Genomic DNA, 13,662 nt, shown 5'->3' with positions numbered 1-13,662 from the left:
TATTGTGATGTAATACTGCCTCTGGAAAATAAATTGTTTATGCAAAAAAAAAAAAAGTGTTTTCAGGAATTTCTAATAAAAGTTCCCCTTTGAGTTTCGTTAAAAAGAAAATGTGTCTTTGATGTCAGACACCTTGAAAATAATTTTGTTAGAAGAATGGTTACAGGTAATTGTTGAAAATAAGTGTTTTGTTCTTTTTAACATAAACATTTCTACACACATTTCCTGCACATTGATTTGCAAGGCCCCATCCAATAACACAAACACCAACATTAATGGGGGACAAACCTACTGCTATCTCCTGCCTGCATTAAAATATTATGTTGAAATCCTTCTGGATAATCAGTGAAGCAAACAAGAGGAAAAACAAAACAGAAAACATGACACCCTGTAACAGCCAAGAAAATTTGTAATTTATTAATATAGTCCGAAAGAAGCTCCATAATTCATGGAAACATTTTTTCCGGTGCATGTCCTTAACAATCACATTCTATGAGGAGAAAAAAAGAACAACATTAAAAGCCACAACTTTGTATTTCAGTTACAGACATTTTTCCTTAATGTTTTTTTTTCCAAAGTAAAGAGAAAGGCAAAGGCAAAGTACCCCAAGACCCACCCACCCTCCTCCCCCCTTACAAAACAGACAGCCTTAAAAGTCATGGGCTTTTTTTTCAGTACAACCCACAGTGCTTTAGCAGAAGGATAAGCGCTCATTGGTTAAGGATTACACAGCATGGCGACGCAATGTAAAATGTTGCTAAAACATTAGATGATGATGATGATGATGATGATAATAAGAAGGTGGGGGACAAAAAATATAGCGGAGGAAATTTTTTGAGCAAGACAAATACAAGAACAACCCTACATCAAACCCTGAACCCCAGAGTTTGAGTCAACAGACGCCTGCAGTACAGCCGCAGGGTCTGGACTCTTCCCTCCCGCTTGTGCATAGATCATGATCCTTTAAAAACCAGCTTTATTCCTCCACTTCAACTTGCCTCTAAAAACCATCTGTTACATGAAGACATCTCAATGTTTGAATACCTGTCACAGGAACAGACATGTTAACAGACAGGAGAGATGATTAGAAACAAATAAAGAACAAAACAAAATAAATCTTGCACGATGCTCCTGAACTACAGGATGGAAAATTAAAAAGTACAAAGTCAAAACATATGCATCTTCTGTCTTTTTGACAATTAAACCATTGATCATTGTTTAAATGTAAAGCAATTTCTACTTAGATTTCACATGTAAAGCACTCCACTTTTTTCAAAGTTGATTCTCAGTCTTATTTGGTAAATATGTAACTTGCTACGAACATTTCTTTTTCGTTGTTTTAAAGAAACAATGGTACTCTATATTCTGTTAAACTCGTAACCTTCAGTGCTTTCTTGGAGTTTAATTGTTTTCAGTTGCTTTTTCTTTTTCCCACACAAACGTTAAATCTATAAATGATGGAGTTGGTATCTGGAACCCTGGCCTTCCTGAGACAAAATCCACATCTTTTTATGAGTGTGCAAGATAGTGAGCAAACTGCGTCGCTTACAGAAAACATAAAATCACAACTCAACACATACAGAGATAGTCTGTCCACACTGAGAGAGAAATTAAAAATTGAAGTATGACACAACACTGATCAATCCCAGAGTTCTGAAAGTAGCATAAATCTTCATTTTGCAAGATTTTCATGTCCATGGTTGATGGAAGATGAAATTTGTCTTTTCTTTTTTTTCTTTACAACATTCCTGTTATAAATTCCTATTTCCTTGAACTTTAGACAAATGAAATGCTTGTAAACGACAAGTGGCTTTTGCAAAACAAGAACAGAAAAGATAGGCACCTCTGAAATGAGTCTTGTAACAAACTCACCTCCCACACTTTATCCCTTTCCATTTCCACATGAAGTTAACATAGGGATTACTAGTCCTTCTACAGCTATCTATGGCCACAGTTCTTTGTTTTTCTTCTTCTTTTTTCTTTTTTCAAATTTTGTAGATTTTTTTTGTACTTTTTCCATTTTTTAATACTTTTTTTTCTTGTTTTTTCATATAATTGGAACAAAATGGTGCAATACTCAATGATAATCCTTGTACTGGATTATTCCACAATAAAAGCCACTATAAGGTAGATAAACTTTTTACAGATAGAATGAAAAAAAAATCCATTAAGTCCTTGAGTAAACATGTACACATGAATTGTCACCATCTCCCCTCCGTACTTAGACTCGTTTCTCTACGATTAGCTGAGTGAGGGGTAGAAGACACTCAGTGCAACGTTAGAAGATAATAACAATGTCTATCAGAATAGTTTTTGATAGAGGAACAACAACAAAAAAAAGAGATAAAAACACAAAATATAACATACTGAGTGGAACATAACAGCAGGCCATGTGCCCTGTACACACACAGTTTCTTGCGCACACATTCATACAAACATCTGACTTTCAAGCACACATCTAAGATGACTTTTGCATTTTTTTTCAGAGATTTTGTATTTGTAACTTAATGCAATACATGTTTGATATTCTCTAAAAGCCCCTAAGTGTACCTGTCAGATGGAGAGAACAAGAACAAGAATTACTGACTTCACATTACGTTATTGGCGCTCCATGATTCAAGTATTTGTGTTCAATATTTTGTTTTGTTTTGATATGTTTGTGATTTTTTTTTTTTTATCAACTGGGTAAAATATGCATCAAACCAGGTGATTCAGGTTGGGCTTTTAGACAGGTTCATTAACAAACAAATACACATATTTACAGTACAAGCACTTCAAAGTACTGTAATATGTCATCAAAACCAGAACGTGCATATCCAAACTCTGTAGAAGAAAGACGCAGCTTTCAGTCAATCAAGTATCAGTTTACACCCGACCCGAATTCTTTCCTTCTTATCACTTATTTGCGGGGAAAAATACATATTGCTCATTTTCAGTTGTATCAAACCAAGACCTATCAAACAAAAAATGAAAAGTTTCAGAGGTTACGATCCAAGAAGTCTGAAGAGGTGATACCACACACCGAACTCGCAGTATATATTTATATATATATATGTAGTGTATACATACAGTATATACTGTTATCTAGAACAGAGCTGTAGAGAGGAGAGCCTCTCGATGCTGGTGCAGCATGGGAAACCCCCTTCACTGTCAGGGTTCTCCAGTTAGTACAGGATGCTGGGAGGTCCTCGGCTATTGGGTCTGTCTGAGCTTGGATCAAGGCAGTTACAGAAACAGGCAATAGTGATTTTTGCTTGTGTGCTGCAGGACTGCAAGTCCTGAAAGGTAGCCTTTTCCCGTTTTCTTGTTTATTTTTTTTTTTATTTTTCAACTTTTTTTAAATTTTTTTTTAAATGTTTTTAAGACTTTGTACCTCTTGAAATGCACCGCTCCCCTCTTGCTGATGCAGAGTGAGGGGAGTGAGGCTGATACAGTGGGCCCAAGCCATCTGGGTCTGTGGAAATGTACAGTTCAGTGGGCCTGCTTTGAGCAGGACACAAACATAAAAACGAGATAAATACAGCATCCACAAAAAGGCACCCTGGCCACCAGTCTACTCCTTTAGATGGTGGTAGTAGAGGCTGATGACCAGAGACGTTTCAGCTAGAAGTGCAGAGCATTTAACATATTATAGATCTTTTTTTTTTCATTTAGATTTTTTAGCATTTTTAAGATTTTTATGTCAAACTTCATAAAAATGACGTTAAAATGCGATTTCATTTTTGGTTTTAAAAAAATATGTACCCGGGATTACCCATCAGCAACTGTGCACTGTAGCAAACTGGAACCCCCAACTGAGTAGATTTTCTCCTTAGCATGGGGCATTCCCCACAAAAGCATTAAAAAAAAATCTCAGTCATTTCAGGGTGTGATGCTGCCGCCCATTTGTTTGATCCCTCCTGTCCCCCGCTGCACCCTCTGCAAAGGTTATCAAAGCTCCTCCAAACAGGGAACAGAAGTGCTGTCTACAAAGACACAGTATGACACAGCAAATTTATATTGGCACGTTACGTTGGCATCTCTTACATACAATAATAGGCCTCCAAACAGTAACTATAGGCCACCTTTTGAGAAAAGGATTGAATACAAGCCTTCTCCCCACCAATTAGGATTAAGTTCGAGGCATGAGGTCTGTACACATTGTTGCGCAGATGGCCTTTTGAATTTAAGACTTTGCTCTCACAGTAGAAAGGACAGATACGGAGAGCTGCATCTCATACTTGGTATCATCAACTCCCCTACCCTGAGATCAAGCTGGACAGAAGTGTCTTCAGCGCAGAGAGAAAGGCCGACCTTTGATAAAGTGTTCGGACTTTAGTATATGACAGTGTTCTGGTGGCTTAGCCTGACTTTACAGAGACGGTGGCCATTCTGAAGTGCTGACAGGAGCGCACGGGGAGGGAGCGGGGACACGTGTAAGGGTTTGCCAAGCTCTGGGAGGAGTGCTCATTCCCAAGTCAGGTTTGGCGTGCTGTAAAGGGCCCCAGCCTCTAGTCTTTTGCATAGAAACAGATACGAGGGCCTGTTGGTGCCTGGTCAGGGGGGATAGGGGGGCGGGGCTACTGGGTCTGGTTGAGGTGGAGGAGGAGAGGAGGTTATAGCGTAGCAGCTAGGCAAAGGGCAAGGGGGGACAGCCTGCGGGCAGGCGGAGCAGCTTGGAGCGACAAACACCAACACCCTAAATTTTTTTTCTTTTTTTTTTTACACATCTCAAGATACTACCTGGAAGTACTACAGAATACTGTCAAACACAAAAGCATGATCAGTTAAAAACAAATAGACAATCAATAACGGTCTGTAGTATTGATCCTCGTTTTGCATTCAATACACAGGATGAACATACAGAGGCACCTCTGACAAAGTGTTTCTGCATATGAACAGTGAAGGGCTAGTTCAGCAGCCAGTATTTTGTAGACCACTGCATGTAGACAAAAATAACAACAGAACACATTGGAAAAAAAAAAAAATCAAAGTCAAATGACCTTTAAAAAAAAGTACACTGGCAAAATATCCAGAAATATGACTATTACATCTTCCAGCTAAAGTGATCTTTGTGTCAAAGAACTGAGAGATGGGAGAGAGAGGGCAGGACGACAGCAGGGTCGAGTGGTGGCGGGCCTCCGTCGGAGATGCCGTGTGTGGCAGCGAGCTGTGATTGGCCAGTCTTGGAGGAGCTGCTATGTTGCCAGACTGAGGGAGGGTCAAGTGGAGCCCAGGGAGGTAGTGGGGCTCCCACTTGACACCAAGAGGACCACAACAGAGAGGCACTCAGTGGACACTCGCCCTCCCCACCCCACTCCGACTCACCCGCTGACTGGCAGGCTGACTGGCTCGCTGGCCAGCAGGTGTCAGAGACAGCTGACGTTGCAAGTCTAGTGCCTCCAAACAGAACAAGGCTAAACATTTGGAGTAACAGTGATATTCACTTTGATAAAGTTCAAAGAAGGAAAAAAAAAAATCATAGACTGCAGTCCCTCCCCCCCCCAAAAAAAGTCCAATGGTACATTTCAGTTTTGTTTCCCTTCATCCTGCTACCAGAGGAACAACGCTGGACACATTTCCAAGAAATAGATACAGTACATAAAAGAGCAGATTTTTTTGTTGTTTTCATTGTTTTTGCTGCTCCTTTTTTGATTTATTGGATTGCAGTTGAAGCGATTTGCTCTTCATAAGTGCTATGATAAAACCCTTTGAATTTATAAAAGTCTTAGTCTCTTCTGTTTGTACAGTACCAAACGCAAGGAACACTCGTAGGTCTACTGCATTAGGAGAAACCCCTCTTATTTGGTATTGTGCCAGATACCCAGAACCATCCAATCCCACTGTGGATTCAGTCTCTGTTGGGTGTGGCTGTGGCACGCAGAGAGGAAGTGTGCATTGTTGTTTACCCAGTTTCACTCTTTAGAACAGTTTGCTGCATGCACAGTTCAACAGCTGCTTCTTCCTCTTTGCAGAGTTTTCCCAACAGTTTCAGGGGGACTGGCGGTCTGGAGGGAATCCAAGTTTTGAAAAGGGGTAAGTTTTTTGAAGTTCCAAAGTCTTTTGCTGCAATCAGCAACAATCAAAAAAAGAAAGAAAAAAAAAAAATCAAAAGAGTAACCAGCTCCGGTGGACATCGAGTATGGACGGAAGAAAGGTCTATGGTGTATATTGCACAATGAACTGTCTCATCAAGGTGAAATTGTGTTCTTGTTTTCCCTCGAAAACTGGCTAAACATACAGACCACTGGGCTTCATAACAAACTGGACAATAGAAAATTCAACAAAGCACCAGTGAACGACTGGGTTCCAAGTTGAAGGTGACCAGAAGGATCTGGGCTTGTAGACGTCAATGATTAGGTGCCACCGGACATACATACTCATGTATGTAAATGGGAACACGCAACGAGGTTGACAAATAATCTTCTCTCAGCTTATATGTTGTGATAGATATCAAAAATGCGCTTGGATCTAAACCTACAAAAAAGAAACCCCCAAAAAAACACATTTAATAGCTGAGTTAATCCCTTTGAGAAGACAAATTAAAATAATTAAGCTGATGATTGGTAGGGCCAGTCACATGGCCAGGCCTTCTTACTGCCCAGTGACAGAGTTGGTCACCAGTCGTGTCCTGTACCACTTGCTGGCTCAGAGGTGAAACTGTGCAAGATTTCAGCTATTTCTTCAGTTACAAAACAAACTAAAAAAGGCGGCTTGGGAAGGACCTGGGCCAGAGAGCACTTAAGGCTAATATTAGTGCTGAGAAACAAATGTTAACATAACTAGTAAAGGTCTTTGAACCACATCATTGGCCATGGACATGCTGGGAATGGTTGTTTTAAGTCTTATTTTGGGATGATTTTTTTTTTTGGAGGGAAAAGGAAAGTCTCAGATGGCAGCTTTGATTGCTTCTCCTAAAACACTTCACACAGAATGTCATGTATACTTATGGAAAAACTAAAAACACTTAAAAGGTTTCTTTGCGTTGTGTCTCATTTCAGTTTGTTTTATATGATGCATTTCAAAAATACCAAAAGGGAAAAGAAAAATTGCGTTTTTTCCCCCAAAGATAGGTAAACCAAAACAAAAACGACAAAAGTAAAACAGAAGGACTGGAGTCTGCAGTCTGTGTGGTGGGGACTCCCTCCTTCTGATTCACTATTCACAGTTCAAAACAGTTCAAATTGATACTGATTATCGCCACATGATTTGCTTGGGTTTTGCTCCTGTTCATAATTAATTTTTTTTTTTTGTTTATTTTGCTCCCCCCCCCCCCCCCCGAACCACCCTCCACCGACATTGGTGTGTGTTGGTTGGTTGGTTGGTTAGTGTGTTGTGGCATCATCCTACATGGACTCCCCACTCAGCAGATCTCCAGGCAGAAGGGTGTTGATGGAGGTGGGGCTTCCGATCACGCGGGCGTCGTCTCCACTCGGCGGTCCCCACAGGCTGGAGTACTGGGGCACTCCGCCCCACAGCAGGTCGCCTCCGCTGATCTTGCCTCCACCGCCGCTGTTGCTCCACTGGCTGATGGAGTGGGAGTGGGACTGTGCTGCCCCGCCCATCCGGTTCTGATTGGTTCCTGGGTTGGCCTGCCAGCTAGTGGTGTTTGCCCCTAGCGACTGACCTTGTGCAAAGAAGCGGTTCACCTCCTCCTCGCCGGCAAACTCTGCCAGGATGGTGGTGTTTCCGAGCACACACCTGTCGGAGGAGAGAGGAGGAACTCAATGGCGGTGCTACACAGAAATAAGGAACTCATGACTAGTTTGTATATAGCTTGCTCATTCTGTGGCGCTTTCTTAAGCCTCATGCCTTAACCACATTTTGTGCATCTGGAAGTTAAAAGTAGGTCACACACGTCTTGAATTTTGTTTCCATGACAACCAGTCACTACCATTAGCAAAACAATATCAGGATCAAACCTTAAAACACCTACATATAAAGCACAGATGGTGTGCACCCCGAGTAGCTCTACACTGGTATTTTGTCCCGTTTCCCTTTCATGATTGTAATAGTCACTGTTAATATTAGAATACAGCTGACTAGAGCGTGACCCCCCCACCACCCACCCCTCCATGTGACTGTCCAGATACAAAAATAACTGTCTGCACTACAAAAAGCTGCATTGTTTTCTGTACAGAAACCCCCCTCACCTAATAGCGGTGGGGTTTCCCCATTGTATTTCCCTGTTAAAGCTCCTTGACTTTAATATGAAAAGGGAAGCTGAATTTAAAAACAAAAAGGAGCAGCAATGACGTTCATCTTCCTACTCTGGCTGATGACAGAGACTTACATGTGCAGAGACTTTTGGGCCTTGGCGGCCTCGTCCTTGGAGCTGTAGCGCACAACGGCGTTCCCCTGGGTCAGGTTGAGGTGGAATGTGATCAGGGGGCCGTGCTGCATGCACAGGGTCCGCAGAGTTGAACCATCAATCTGCAGCACACAAATAAAGCAAAGTGTAAAATACAATTAATACCCGAGTTGTGGTTATTCATCCATTTTACATATTTTCAGTCACTATTTCAAGGCCAGCCTTCATTCCTGTCAGTCATTGCTTGCTCATAAATTTTGCTTTCTTTTTTAGTGTTGAATGTTGTTGCGTTTTTACATCTCACCATAGTCATTCCACATTTACTTGCTCAACTAACCAAACAAGTAAACAAGCTGAACGCATTTTCACACGTTCACACCAGTGAGCGTTTCTTTTAAAGCAGATGAGCAAATCTATTTTTAAATGGTCTGTGTTTACTGTACATGCAGCCTCTACTCATAATGCAGTACGGCTTCAATCTGGCAAGAGTTAGCATCACAGAGTACTTGTACATACTTGTGGAGTGAGATTCCTCAGCACCAGCCAGCTGCTGGTTCTGGTGGAGCTGTCAGTGCTCCAGGTTGCTCCCTCTGTGAGAGAAAAATTAAGACCCTTAAACACATATAAATACAATAAAGTAATGCTGAAGTTAAAATCAAGTTGGTCCAATAGGCAAATAGATAATTGAACACCTGAATGCCTGTGGTTTTCAAAAGTACTTTCGTAAAAAATAAAAAGTATGCAACAGAAAGGAAGTAATATTTTGAAAAATATGTTCCTCTTTAAAATGATATTACAAAAGCACAATCATTTGAAATCTAGGTATATGTGATGCTTTTTCAACATGGTGTTGATGACAGAGTTTAAAAGAGAGGAAAATGCAACAGCCTCCACTGATTGTTATCTACTTCCACGCACATGCGTCTGTGCTACTAAAAGTGCTCTTTCCTCCTTGAGATTTATGAACTTAGACGCGTCGTGTCAAAACAAGGTCACATGTATAATGTTCAAACGTGGTTCTTTGCTGAGCCGGTAAACCTCAAAATGTCAGTTTAGCAAGGTGCGCTCAGCCAGCACTGTGAGGGCAAGTGCAGGGTCGCCGCAGTGAACAACACCACGCCTATGTGTTTACACTCACCGCTGGGTTTATGAGAAATACATTAAAATAACACCTATAGCTGTGCCTACCCTCAGCACAGATGATGTGAAGAGTTTCAGTATTCTGAGAAGACGTCTGAACTGCAACATTTGTATCTGTTTCTGGACTTCAACTTTAACTTTAATAAGACATCAAAGATACTGTCTCCATATAAGGGAAACTCCTCTTAGTACAATTGTTGATGATCTTTGTATGTGGGTTTATTTGAAATTTGAAATGGAATTTATTTGACATCATAGTAGATGCAAACATTTTGATTCTATTTTTCCATATAATGCCATTAATTGCAGGTTAGTTGAAATGTCTAAAGGAAGGTTGCATGAGTTTGTGACTGAGACAGTGTGTCCACTCAGTCCCATTAAATGAGTGCTCACCAGAGGAGTAGGAGCCACTCCAGCCTTGAGACAGACCCAACGAGTTGCCGCCCCACGTGGAGGAGGGCTTGCTGTTGGTGAGGCCTGGCGGGGGTCGGGATGGAGCCGTGTTGTTGCGTGGCCCCTGGGGGACTTTCCACAGCTCATGGGACAGAGAAGCTTGGCTCTGGGAGATAGGCCCTGGGGACCAGGTGGACTTCATGTCAGACAGTTTACCTTTACACAGAGATGATGGGGAGATCAGAGTTTAGAGAATGAAGTTAAAGACAAAGACATATTGACAGAACTAGGATGCAAAAGCATCTAGGTGTAGAACTTCGATAATGTGGCACTGCACTTGGTGCAGTTCTTTAAAAAAAAAAAAGTCCCTGACGCAAACAGCAATGCAAGCCACTCATTTCCCATGCTTGGATTTTCTCACAACTGAAACTCAAGTGTTGAAATGTGTTAAACAACGTATTCTTCTCAAACTTAAAAATGTTGATGAAACCGGCTTTAACCACCTGAAATCTTTATGTCAGTAGTGAAGCAAACACACAAACAAACACACACAAACTACAGGGTGTGTACTGATGTCATGACCAGCTTGGGTGAGGCTTGTTTTTTTTGCAGGTTGGATCAAAGGGGCACAGATGGCTGAAGGTCACGTTTAGGTGAGGTAACTGTCTTAGTATCACAGAGGTTAACTAAAGGCACTGAGGGAATAAGTTTAGGTGTGACTTGGAGTGAGAGGAAACAGGTCAGGGTTTAGGTAAGGTTCAGGGGAAGTAAGGCCCCTAAGACAGTGTTTCATGACCGTCTTAGGGCTATTAGGGCTCCCATTTGGGTGCGGGGGGGGGGGGGGGGGGGGGGGGGCAAGATACTTTGAATGTATACCTGAGCTGTCCCCACCACAAGATGACAGACTGAAAGAGCTAGAGTAGTCACTGACTGGCCAGTCACTGCTGGTTGGAGGCAGAGAGCCATTCTGAAGTGGAGGAGCTGGAGAAGTGGCTAAATGATCATAGAGTAACGGTGTTGTGAGCAGAGAGAAAAAAATAAAGAAATAAGTAACTTTATGTCAGCATCAGTATGAGCACATGATACTGGGTCTGTGGTGGTTTGATCGAGTGCCAACTCTAATTGATATCTACAGTAAGGTCATGCGTCTGTTCATACCTCCATTCCTGTCCCGCAGCAGGTATCGGTTGACATCATGGATGTTGGTGTTGATGGTGGGACCGCTGGGGACGCTGCCAGGGGTCATGTTGGGGTCATTCTCAGGGTCAATGTTCTGAAGGCCCTTCCACGGCACACCTGGGCAGAACTCTGGTGGTGAAAGGAAGAGTGATGAACATTTTTTTTCCTCAGGTTTGACCATTTACTGACAAAAAAAAACCTGTGCGTTATTCTTTATTTGTGTCCTCACCTGGGGGCCAGTTAATGTTGGTCCCATTGGAGATCTTTTCGTTGGGGCTCTTGCCCTGGCCCCAGCTGTCTGGGGGCACCAAGGGGCTGGTAGGGGACTCAGAGCTGGACATAAGATTGTAAGGGCTGTATGAGTCCTCCAGCTGGGGGGGCTTCCCAGGCGGGCCCAGGGTAGAGGCAGCAGATATGGCACCTAGAGAACAAATTAGACAATACATTTAAATCACTATTAAATTACTCAGACTTAAATACACAAACACTGTTAAGTGAGAAAACTAGGGATGCACCGATTTTTTGGCCAATGGCCAATACCGATGTTTTTCCTCTTTTGTGTAAAGGAAACCAAGAAATCTTCATTACTCACAACATAAAACATTTCTCAGAGGATTCTCCAAAATTAATTATTATATTTTTATTGAATACTATTTATTTTGAACGATAGGCCTAAGAAAAAAACTGAAAAACAAATAATCAAAAAAACACTATGGTCAAAACAAGCCATATCCCTTATTGCCACGGAGCACTGAGCTCCTGTGGTAACTTTCATTCTGTGTATTGTTGACTCAGCGGGTTTATTGTCAGTCTCCTGTAAGAAGTCTGTGCTGGAGTCTCCCGCTGCACAAAGTTGTGCATTGTGTAGTGACAGTGAAATGAGCATTTTCAGTGCAAAAAACCCGACTGCATCTCAGCAGAGAGGGGGAGAGAGAGAGAGAGAGAGAGAGAGAGAGAGAGAGAGAGAGAGAGAGAGAGAGAGAAAAGGCTTCTCCTCCGAGTCTGCACAATATGCCACTTAACAGATAAACATCAGCCACTGCCACGAGAATTTACCGATGACCGATGTCAGTCAATGAGGCGAATATCGGCTGATACCGATGTTGAGCCGATGCATAGGTGCATCACTAGCAGATAACAATACATAACTTATTTCCATCTAGGTTAAATGTCAGTGGTGTGATGTTTGCAGTAAGATAACTGATGCTCTGAAAGTCTTTTGACTCAGTAACACATACTTTCTAAGAACATGGAAAAGTTGACTATTCAACATAACCGTTGGTTGCTGATATTCTTGGCAGAGTGAGGAGATTAAAAAGGCAGATTAGATCTTCAATGATAAAAAATGGAAAATGCATGCATGAGTCAATAGTGTAAATTTAGCCATTTACTCAACTCACAACGATGTAAATTCCAAATGTATTTCAGCGAGAAAGTCCAATGTCAAAATGTCAGTTTGTTCCCTTTGATTGTTAGTGTTAGTGTCGTTCATTGTTAGCGACTACACTAGATCATGTAACTGTGGTATTTGTGACCAAAGAGCTTTAAGAGTATAAAGACTGAAAGACCCCATAGGCTGTAGTTTGCCTTCTTTACTGTATTTAGTTAGTTATTTAATAAAAATTCTCATTTTCATACATTAAAAAAAACTATTTTTATTTAGCCATATTGAGATATGACAACATTAATATCTATCTCCTCTACACATAGTGATTTGTGACAGTAAGATGAAGTTTTGGGTGAGATCTGGGAAAGGGTGTGGACCAGCCAGGCTTCCACGTGGGTGAGGAGAGGGTTTGAAAGGTGTGAAACTGAAAAAGCAAGAGCAGCTTTTTGCTGACCTGTCTCTACTCGAACACGTAAGGTGTTATTGTAGCTAAGAATGAGCTGAAATGTACTGCAAATACATATCTGTGCAAAGGCACGCTAGTGTCATTTTTGCATTTCTCACCTGCAAACAAGTCAGAGAGGCTCAAATCTTTCAGGATGGGTGACTCGTATTATCAACTGTGATTTTACTCAGGTTTTACAGAATGAGATATCCACACTATCTTAAAAATATGAAAACATATTTTTGCATACTTGTTCTCTTATTATCGCTGATACTGTTCAACTTTTAGCTGCCAAACAGTTTAAGATCTAGCAAATAGGCTGGTGGACTGTATTAAATCTGTATAATGTGCACATTTTATTTATATTTTGTATATGATGACTTCATTTTTGTTAAAATGTTGAAACTAAAGTGTATGTCTGGAACGTACCGTGCTTATTGAGGTTGTTCTCCATGTTTGAGGAGTTGCCAGAGTCCATGGAGTTGGAGTGTGTCCACTGGGACAGACGGGATTGGGGTTGAGGGGGCTCCTTCAGGGACAGACCCCCAACCTCCATGCAGTTTACATTCATGTTTGGATTCAGTCCAGCTGCACACACAAAAATAACCCTGTTATTTCCAAGACAATAAGTAAGTTGGGGGCAGATGATTTGTACATACATAAAGCAAAAGGAAATTAAAAAGGAAATGAATAAAGTAAACAAAAAATATCCACTAAGAACTGTTCATTGACCTTTGTTCATGGGATGTTATTAATTTGTCAGAGGATGTAAGAATTTCACTGTGAATCTGCAGCACTCACATAAATATCACTATTGATTTGACATAT

General features: G+C 41.3%; 1 protein-coding gene across 2 annotated transcripts in view; it reads right to left on the bottom strand.

Annotated features, from left to right (window-relative positions):
• Positions 1-633: 633 nt before the first annotated feature.
• tnrc6c2 (trinucleotide repeat containing adaptor 6C2) overlaps positions 634-13,662 on the bottom strand; it is a 54,858-nt gene continuing 41,829 nt past the window's right edge. For both annotated transcript variants that reach the window (XM_083977102.1, XM_083977101.1), the window contains 7 exons: positions 13,264-13,422; positions 11,232-11,423; positions 10,982-11,131; positions 9,824-10,039; positions 8,807-8,880; positions 8,273-8,412; positions 634-7,680 (listed from right to left, as the gene is read on the bottom strand). In XM_083977102.1, coding sequence (XP_083833228.1) covers positions 7,326-7,680; positions 8,273-8,412; positions 8,807-8,880; positions 9,824-10,039; positions 10,982-11,131; positions 11,232-11,423; positions 13,264-13,422 — 1,286 coding nt within the window. In that variant the 3' untranslated portion in view covers positions 634-7,325. The remainder of the gene's footprint in view (positions 7,681-8,272; positions 8,413-8,806; positions 8,881-9,823; positions 10,040-10,981; positions 11,132-11,231; positions 11,424-13,263; positions 13,423-13,662) is intronic.

This window comes from Trachurus trachurus (genome assembly GCF_905171665.1).
Source record: "Trachurus trachurus genome assembly, chromosome: 1".
NCBI lineage: Eukaryota > Metazoa > Chordata > Actinopteri > Carangiformes > Carangidae > Trachurus > Trachurus trachurus.
The sequence above is the reverse complement of the archived record's forward strand: the minus strand, read 5'-3'. Positions and strand labels throughout refer to the sequence as shown.